The sequence below is a fragment of the Salmo salar genome, chromosome 12 (assembly GCF_965601325.2).
Source record: "Salmo salar chromosome 12, fSalSal1, whole genome shotgun sequence".
Lineage (NCBI taxonomy): Eukaryota > Metazoa > Chordata > Actinopteri > Salmoniformes > Salmonidae > Salmo > Salmo salar.
In genome coordinates, this window is record NC_138302.1 from 27,904,562 (window position 1) to 27,915,000 (window position 10,439).

At 44.8% G+C, this 10,439-nt stretch overlaps 1 protein-coding gene across 4 annotated transcripts in view; it reads left to right on the top strand.

Annotated features, from left to right (window-relative positions):
• Nucleotides 1–10,439, top strand: part of LOC106564693 (SH3 and PX domain-containing protein 2A) — a 115,593-nt gene that overhangs the window by 80,501 nt on the left and 24,653 nt on the right. For all 4 annotated transcript variants that reach the window (XM_082958809.1, XM_045691190.2, XM_045691191.2 and 1 more), the window contains one exon: nucleotides 328–456. In XM_082958809.1, the coding sequence (XP_082814935.1) occupies nucleotides 328–456 (129 nt within the window). The remainder of the gene's footprint in view (nucleotides 1–327; nucleotides 457–10,439) is intronic.

Here is a 10,439-nt window from a genome sequence, read left to right on the forward strand (position 1 = left end):
GTAACGGAGAACACGTTTTTCTCTCTCTTTATTTCATCCCTCCTTTTTTCGTTTTGACTTCTTTCAAATGCTTCCTGGTCCGTTGGTGTGGGCCGGGGGAAGGTTCCGCTATATGGCCAGACGTTTGGGAATAAAATGCAGCGATAATATTCTGAGCAAGCGTTCTGATTGGCTGGGGAGGAGCAACAGCGCGGATTCGGCCTATGGCGGCATACCGTTACCGGGCGCGCGGTGGCGGCGGGCGCTTGCGCCCACCACGGTGTAGGGGTGCCATGGTGGGGACTGGGAGCTGGCTGACGGCGTGTTTCTTCCCGTCCTCCCGTGCAGGCATTGACAGCTCGGACCCTATGGTGCTGGAGCAGTACGTGGTGGTGGCCAACTACGAGAGGCAGGAGAACTCTGAGATCAGCCTGCAGGCTGGGGAGACGGTGGACGTGATCGAGAAGAGCGAGAGTGGTGAGTAGTGTGTTTACATGCTGTATATGCTGCTTTGTGTTGTATTGGACTTATCTTTCTCTCTCACAAACAGACACACACACACACACATACACACGCAGACACACACACCAACTTATGCACAGTCAGCACCTCGTTCTTTCTTTCCTCTCATGGTGTCACTCCATGTTCTGTTTCCTTCCCTCTGCCCCTCTTTGTCCTCAAGAATCCCCCCTTTTCTCTACCTCTGTCGCACCCTTAAGCGTTCTCTCTGTCTTCTAACTGGGGCTTGGCTCCACCTGGAGGCTTGCCGTTTGGCCAGCAGTCCTGTGTGTGTTGTGAGTCGGTGTGTGTTTGTCTGTGCTTGCATGCTTGGGTTTGTGTGAAGGGGTGTGTGTGTTTGTGCGTGTGCATGTGGCAACGTTTAGCTGGAGGCCAATCTGTTGCCTTGTGCAGCAGGAATGTGGACTAATAATTAATGGTCCGCTTTACTTTAGTGGAGAGTGAGATGTGTTAAGAGTACCATCTTGGAAAGGCAAAGGTCGACGAGCAAAGTTTTTAGGGGAGAAAGAGCCAGGGAGACAGAGGCAGAGAGATCGATTCTGCCTCACCAGCTTTATTCCTCACTTGTTATTTGGACGCCTTGGAATAACTGGCTGCGTGTACTATTGTCACGCTTATGTTTGCATCCAATTTCATTGTACTTCACAATGTTATCAAAGACCAAGGACATGGCAGTTGAGTTGTCCAATCACAGCAAGATGTTTACAGTGCACAATGGTAACATTTTGCTATGTATAAACCCCGAATAAAATCGGTTGAGTGAAAAGTCAATGTGAATATGTTGCCCTTATGTTTCGTTTTCATCTCTCCAAACTCGATTTAGCAACACGAGAGCTGGATCTAACTTGCCATGGTAACAAGCCATTGACAGCTTCCACAACTCAAGATTAACAACCACAACAGCCTAACAGTCTACCATCAGCAGAAAACCCTTTGGCAGTGATACATCCACACACATCTTCCTTTCACATATTGGTGTGTGTGTGTGTGTGTGTGTGTGTGTGTGTGTGTGTGTGTGTGTGTGTGTGTGTGTGTGTGTGTGTGTGTGTGTGTGTGTGTGTGTGTGTGTGTGTGTGTGTGTGTGTGTGTGTGTGTGTGTGTGTGTGTGTGTGTGTGTGCGCGCGAGGTGTTTTCTCACAGCGTCTTTAGCACATCTTTGAGTCATTATGCAAGTTAATGAATCTCTCTTTTTCTTTAATTTTACAATCGACCCAGCCACCCACTATCCTTCAACGGTTGACGTTCCCCTTGTGGTGCGCTCTCTCTCTCTCTCTCTCTCTCTCTCTCTCTCTCTCTCTCTCTCCCCACTCTTTCAGCCCCATGTGTTTTTGACATCATGTATTTCCCATTCCATTCATTGTCAGTACAGTGAGACAATTGTCTGCGCTAGCCAAAGCGGCAGCTCCGCCAAACTCCGTATGGGAATAGAGGTGTAGATGTTTTTGCAATGCTGATCTTCTTTTGTGAATATTCAATGTATTCAATGTCATACATGGCTAAGGGGAAACCTAATCTTATCAGAAAATGTGAACGCTGGGAAGTGCAGTACCGCAATGAATGTGAGATGTTTTCGCTTTAACTGTCTTAGTTAGATGAACTGATCGTCCAAAGTCCCTTTAGCAAAGATTGTCTGCTAAATGACTAAAATGTAAATGTGAAATGTAATGTTTTTTTTCAGTCTCTCTTCTCAGTCTCATTTGTGAGGTTTCGTACTGTCAACCTTTAAGCTGCGTTGAGTTATGTTTTGAGAGATATGTGACTTGAAGAGGCTTCGATTCCCAGAGATTTTGTAAGAGTCACACGCTAGAGTGAGAGTCATTATATGTTTTGCTTAATGAATATTCAAAAGTTAATTGCCTGTGCGTATGCCAAAACCACGCCATAATGATCAAATTATTGGTGGCACCGACACACTGCATTGGAAACCCCAATTACCCCCATGATTGGGCACATTAAAACTAAACTAGGACAAGATCCGTAAATACTCAGTACTCGAGACACTTTCAATACAAAAATATAAAAACAAATAAGAAAACAAGCTGTGCTGTCACTGATCGCAGAAACACAGATGGTGATTTAACATTGCAATCTCCCAATTTACTAGACCCCCTATTTCTTTAATGTTATTTTAATGTTGCTTTAATGTTCCTCACCCCATGCATCTCGGCATTATGACAATTTATGCTTTTAAATGAGCTTCTACCAATCTTATCCAGACTCTGTGCTTTTTATTCTCCTCTCCATACAATCTCTAAACCAGTGTGTCATATGCAGTTAGGAATGGTTCGGGTCAAGCAACAGCCAATGAAAAAACATCCACTGCAGTAAACCACTTTACTGTAGCAGCGTTTTTTTCGCTTCATGCGCTGTTTACCTCGATAGTTGCGGGTTCCTAATCCCGAGTCGGATGTTATTGTTATGCCCTACCCCTACTGCGAGAAGTTAGCGGCCGCGTGCGCTCTAGTTCAACGGCAGCTGTTTCACTGTATAGTGTCAACAAGACGTCAGTATCGCTACGTGAGACTGTACAATGTGTGTGTGTGTGTGTGCTGATGTCATGAGTTTTGGCTGTGAGATATGTGTCTGACTATCTGTCCGGAGATTTACGAGCTACTTTCTAGTAAAGAGAGATTTATGGAAGGACAAGTAGGTGGACACGCCAGAGTCCTCTTGAAAGGAGGGAAAGAGGAGGAGAAAAGGAGGAGTGGAGGCTATGTATGGGCCAGTGTCCTGGTTTTCTCCCACTTTAGTCATTCCTCGGACATGGGAAATCACAGAGTCTGGAGGGAAGAGGCCTCAGATGGGAAAAACATCACTTGCATGTGTGACCAGAAGTTATATGGAGCAATCAGTTTATTGTGCTTCCTGCAAAGTTGTTATCACCATGATATAGGTGAATGATATCAAATGTATATTATATAGAATAGTCTTTGAAGACTGGTGGGTCGGTCTTTATTTGTTCAGTTTTGGCTCTGTTAGAGTTCTGATACCATAGCTGCACGAAAATGACTGGTTAATCAATGCAACTGGGCCTCCATTCTGTGGCTCCATACTGTGGCTGAATATGGAAAATTCCCCTATTTTCTGTGTCCTTACCCCGGCCTAATGGATCTTGCAGGAGGACTGTGATGCTATGCATCAAACAAGATCCCTTTGGGTTACTGTGCCGCTCCCTCAGCCCACAAGCCCAGCCGGAGAAGACATTTGCCCCTCGCCTCTCTCTCTATGCGATCTTTGCCAGGTTGAAGGGGGAATTTGTCACCATAGTCCTAAAGAGCTTAGGCACGCTTACCGTGCAAAACCCGCCTAAACACACATTCACACACATAGTCACGTACTCACACACATGCGTGAAATTATGTATGCACATGCAAACACGCACGAATAAACACACACAGGCTCAAACGCACACACACACCACCACTACCTCCCCTCTCTCACTGCCTGCTGTGTCCACAGGGGTGTAAGTTAGGTTGGCATAGCTCCCACTAACCCACATATTCTTTCCTGAAATGTACCCAGTTTTGACTAAGTTTGGGCTGGGCTGGGCTGTGGATGTTGTTTGCCTTGGCCTGGGGCCCTGTGTAGGTCAGCTTTAATAGGGGAAAGCACTGGGCCAAGTTTTATGTAGGGAGGAACACCATTTGTGTCAAATCTTACACTCCATCACCCAGGCTACAGCTAGTTTAGCGCTAGTCTCACCTTGAGGCTACATTTGAAACGGACAGCCTAGCCTGCTCTTCTGTCTTCAGTCACGCCGATAAGGTTGTAAACCGTCAGAATCTTTGCCAGAGGACTGCTGAAGACAGGCCTCACACATGAGAGGCCATACAGATGTAGGATATGAATTTGATCACTCTGTTGCAAGAGAACTTTCCATACAGATCCTTGTATTGTATTTGAGGTTTAAAAAGGCTTCTGAAGTTTGTAATTTCCACTTTGAAATTTCAGACTTGATTTTCCCTTACGGAAAATGTATCAACCCCTACAAAAACGTCAATTGATTATTTTAATTATAATCCACATAGTAATTCAAATTTCCTGTTGCTGCATGATTATTTTCCTGCTGTAGCAAACTCGCTCAAATTAAGATCCTACATCTTTAGTCTCACATAGCCTATACTTATACAGTGGTTCTTCCTTTAAAAGTTGTGTCGCCTCAACTCTAGGCAATCAAATCAGACAGACGGCTTCAATCAAAGACCGTTTAGCGCTAGAGAGGTTAGCTTAGGTTAACTTAAAGGATGTCCTGGTCAGGCTGTAAAAATGGCTAGCCAGCTTCAATCAGGAAGTCATACTTATAAGCCAACAGATAGCGTAGCAGGCTATTAGTCATACTATACATGCTACCCGTAGGCTTAGCGTAGCTTTTCACCCAGAGGCACAAGAGTTGCTAATCTACGTCAATCGACTCAACAGACAGGTTACATTCAAGCCCTTTAGAATCTCCTGTATAGATAGGGTCACATGAAAGCTATGAAAGCAACCTACTGGTTGTAAAATAGAGCTTGTTGCCATTAGCATGTTTCGTGAGGTGATATGCATGGCTAAAGCTAGCTTAGCGTTAGCCGCACCTCCCGTGCTTTGAAATGGCCAGCCTGTTTAAATAAGCATGACACAGAGGGTACTTAGCTGGAAGGAAGCTTTGAGTTGGGTCTCTCTCTCCCTCTCTCCACACACACACACACACACACACACACACACACACACACACACACACACACACACACACACACACACACACACACACACACACACACACACACACACACACATATACATACACTCACACACACACACGTTATGTTCTTCTATCCTCGTGGGGACCTAAAATGTATTTAAAGTCAAAATCCTATTTTCCTTAACCTAACCCTTACCATAACCCTAACCTTTACCCGTAACCCAAACCCTGAACATAACCCCCCCCCCCCCCACACACACACATACACACACGGCGGTTCAAGTTCAAGGCCTGGGGACATAGCCCAGGCATGCTGAGCGTGATATTTAGTCAACACGGTCTAATGAACCTCCTTCCACCACGCTATCCCCTTACACTTGTAACACAAGTGTAACCAAACCCCCCAAGACCCCCATTTTTTATGTTTTATGAAAACTTAAAGCAAGGTAACACAATCTCCACAGTGGGATGTGAATTTCTCTGTCTCCCATCCCGCTAGACATTGACAATAAAAATTTGAGGCCTCAAAATAAACTGTGACTTTCTAGGAAGGAACCAACCAGCTTGAGGATTCGGGTATCCTCATAACTTCCCCTCAGTTAGAACTGATCAGACGATGCTTTGATGTATCCCGTCTTGGGTGATTTTTATACATGGGATGTTTTATGTCTCTTTACATTGCCAATTAGCTACACCATCTTTTCAAACAAAGTTCACACAAAGGAAACGAAAATGTGTTCAAACGAACTTGTTATTAAAAGACTCTGATGTTATTAGAGGGATTTTGTCTGCTCTTCTGTTTGACCCCATCCATCAAAATCATATCCCTAAGGCCTAACTAGGCGTTTATCATATCATATACTGTATCGACATGGAGGTCTTGATGGGATTTCATTTCAATTTCCCTAATTAAATAATCTCGTTCAGGCCGCCCGAGTGGCGCAGCCGTCTAAGGCACTGCATCGCAGTGCTTGAGGCATCACTACAGATCCGGGTTCGATCCCAGGCTGTGTCACAACCGGCCGTGACCGGGAGTCCCATAGGGCTGCTCATGATTGGACCAGCGTCATCCAGGTTAGTGGAGGGTTTGGCCTGGGGGGCTTTACTTGGCTCATCACACTTTAGCGACTCCTTGTGGAGGGCCAGGCGCCTGCAGGCTGACTTCGGTCGTCAGTTGAACGGTGGTGTGGCTGGCTTCTGGATTAAGCAGGCAGGTGTAAAGAAGTGCGGTTTGGCGGGTCATGTTTCGGAGGACACATGACTCAACCTTTGCTTCTTGCAGCGATGAGACACGATCGCAATTGGATATCACGCAATTGGGGAGAAATAGGGGGTAAAATACAAAAATATATATTATATGTTTATAATCTCATTCTGTATTAGCTTCAGATTTGATTACATATATACTTTCTTGCAACCTATACAGTATCTTGCTCACCCACAGGGTTTGTGTGATTAGATATAAGGATGAGAATAGTCTCTGCCTTCCAGGCCTGATTCTCCAGTCTCGTTTTAGACTTCCTGAGCCTCCGTAATTGTTATGGTTCTATTTTAAGCCGCAGCTTTCGGTGTCCCTTAGTTCTGCTTACTCTGCAGAAAGCGCACATTGTGGTTCAATTCAATATTCTGTGTTCCTGACTCGTGCTCAGCCGCATCCAACTCAAAGCTCATATCAGACATCAGATCTGTTGTTCATTATGGCAAAGCAATGAAATGAGTAACACAATCGCGTCGCTGGATCCCTTGGTTTCCTCAAAGGCACGTTTGAAGTGTCGTTGATGAAACGTTTTGATAGCCCCGTCCCGTTTCTCCGTTCCATCAGGCCAAATAAAGAAAGTGACAGGAAAGGTTCTGTGGTGGTTTTGGACGGGGAAGTGTGTGGAATACTCCCCGCTTTGAAGCCCTGGCCAAACGTCTGCTCTCTCTTTCTCTCTGTATCTCTCTCTCTCTCTCTCTCTCTCTCTCTCTCCTCTCTCTCTGTCACCCACTCTCTCTATCTCCTTCTTTCTCTCCCTACTAGGCATTTACCAGCCAATGATGAGTATGTTCTGCACAATTACTGTAGTATTTGTTTTCCATGTGACCTTATTCTCACTGAGCGAAAGGGGGAGATGGAGAGAGAGAGAGAGGGAAAGCGGGAGAAAGCACTGCACTCTGCTAAACCCATCCTATGTCCTACCAAAGCACAACACAGTGAAACTGCAATTAGACGACTTATTCATGTCTGGGTTAAACCAGCATGAGTACTGTCAATGTTAAGGTTTTGCAGCTGTCACTCTTTGACCTTTTAAGATAGTTATCTTTAGTTCCACATCATGAATCCGATGAAGTAGAGCAAACTGGGTCATTTCTGTCAGGAAACAACCAGGACCTAGAATCTAGTGTTTATTATAGTCAAAGGCTGCCTAAAAAGTGGTCTGATTTAGTTTGAGGTTGAGTGAACTCAGTCTAAGCATGGTTTCTAGTCTGGTGTGTGGGAACCCAGTGGACACACACACACACACACACACACACACACACACACACACACACACACACACACACACACACACACACACACACACACACACACACACACACACACACACACACACACACACACACACACACACACACACGGGTCCCTGCAACCAATAACACTGCTATAATGACTTAAACTTGTTGAAACAACAGCCCTTCCATTTTGCTTTCTACTCTACTGTATGTTCAGATGGTGGTCAATATGTAGTTCATTAGACGACCCACCTTTTATATGTCTTGTTTTAGCTTGTTTCATTTTTACAGCTGCCCCCAACCCCCCTTACTGCCCTGCCCCCCTGCCCGCGTCCCACCCCTGCTGGAGAATGACACTTGTTTTTCCACATTTTCCATGTTCTATGATTCATAACCTTTCGAGGAAAACATGGTCTATTTGTTGTCGTTTGAATCCCAGACTGCCCGTTTAATCTCTTTCTAGTCCACCTGCACTGTAATGTATTCCATACACATACAGTACAGTCAAGCAAGATATATAGCTTTTTTAGAACATATAGGCATTTAAAACAACTGACCGTCAGCAGTGGTTATTACATTTATAGTTGATGTAATATGGTAATGTTAGCCACTGTAATCAAACAAGACGTGTGCTTCCAAGAGAAGCTCTTGTAGCATGTTTAGATTAGCTCATGGTTTAGGTGGTGTGGCCTTCTCCCACTACCACTACTTTTATTGTTTCTGTATTTATTGGACAGGACAGATAGAAATAAGTGTATAGGAGGAGAAGAATTGCTAAAGTGGTGGTTCAGATTTGATCCCATGCTCGCAGTGTTAGTACTTGTTATCGCAGTGTTAGTACTTGTTATCGCAGTGTTAGTACTTGTTATCGCAGTGTTAGTACTTGTTATCGCAGTGTTAGTACTTGTTATCGCAGTGTTAGTACTTGTTATCGCAGTGTTAGTACTTGTTATCGCAGTGTTAGTACTTGTTATCACAGTGTTAGTACTTGTTATCGCAGTGTTAGTACTTGTAATCGCAGTGTTAGTACTTGTTATCACAGTGTTAGTACTTGTTAGACCGCTGGAATACTCCAGACTACATTAAACATTTTATAGATTTTTCACACACAAAACACAGCAAACCCCACCAACAAACAGAAAAGACACAACAAACATGGTCAACACCAGACAATACCACATAAACAGCTCAATCCCATGATACATCTCTTGGAGCCTAATTGAGCCGCCTAGCCAATTGGCTTCCACTGTGTGAATGGGCAAACCCTGATTCGAGTCTTCTCCAAGGGGGATGTCCTCTCTCTTCTCTGAGAAAACCGGGTTTATTGTCTGTCTGTCTGGAGCCTAAATGGCACGGCCAGAAAGAGGGAACACCAATTAACTTCCTACTAACAACTGTCCTGAAAGAGAGAGAGAAGAGAAAAGAGAAAGAACCATCTTCAGTCCATATTGCAGTTGGACAGAATGAGTTTCCTGGAAAATGTTGACACACGGACAGTAGTTGGTTGGAACATATGAGAATGTTCCCTCGCTTTCGCTCTCTCTCTCTCTTCCTCCACAGTCTCTCTCCACTCTGGTAACTGCCTATGTGTGACGAGATCCAGCAGCCTTTCTGTTTCTAATTTCTCTGCTCTTTAACCGCATCTGACTTTCTCCAGAACTGAATTTATAGGCGAACTGGGCCTTGTCAAAGCCATGTAGTGTCTGTCAGCCTGGGAGCTGAATGTATAGGGGAGCTGGGCCTTGTCATGCCATGTGGTGTCTGCCAGCCTGGGAGCTGAATGTATAGGGGAGCTGGGGCTTGTCAAAGCCATGTGGTGTCTGCCAGCCTGGGAGCTGAATGTATAGGGGAGCAGGGGCTTGTCAAAGCCATGTGGTGTCTGTCAGCCTGGGAGCTGAATGTATAGGGGAGCTGGGCCTTGTCAAAGCCATGTGGTGTCTGCCAGCCTGGGCGAGAGAGACCAGGGCTAAACTAGTTTTTCTCATTTGCCTTTTCACAGCACATGCAAGTACATACACATACAAGTGCAAGCAGGCATGTTCATGGATCCCTATATAGACACGCGCCCATGCTTGTAAGCATACACTTTCACACAAACACACACGTTTGCGTAAGCAGACACACTCTTTCCACACACACAGCCGTGACCTATTTCTATCAGCCCCTACTAGGTAGGCAGTGATATACAGCCGTGGCAACTCACACATGCAGCTGATAATGGCAGTCACTCACCAGGACCCTGCCACATAGGGATTTAGAGGACGGTTTTTCCTCCTCTTGTCAAGTCAGGTGACCTTTTGAAGAAAATGGCTCCTGAATTGTCTCTTTGCTAAACTATGGCTGAGTTCCATAAAGGTGGATGGGTTGGATTATTTCCTTTTGAACATTTGAGGTAACTTGATCTATAAAGTTTCTTTGCTAAAACTATGGCCAACTTCCATTGAGTTGGCACATAAAAGTGAATGTGTTTCGTATGGTATTGGCAATTTTTATAGAGGGAGCATGTTTCACACATTGAATGTAGGACTTTAAAAAAGAAAGTAGAGCCCTACCATACTGCCTCTCATGAATGCCATTCATCAAAACATATTTTCAGTCTAGGATCTAGCTGGCCTACAGTAGCGTAATAATGAATTAGCATAGCATCAATGTCACAATGTCAAATTCACGTTGGCAGTTAGCACTGAGAAAAACCTATGCCTCTACAGTCAGTCCAACGTTAGCGGTTTTCGCTAGGCTAAACATTAGCATAGCATCATTTGCATAG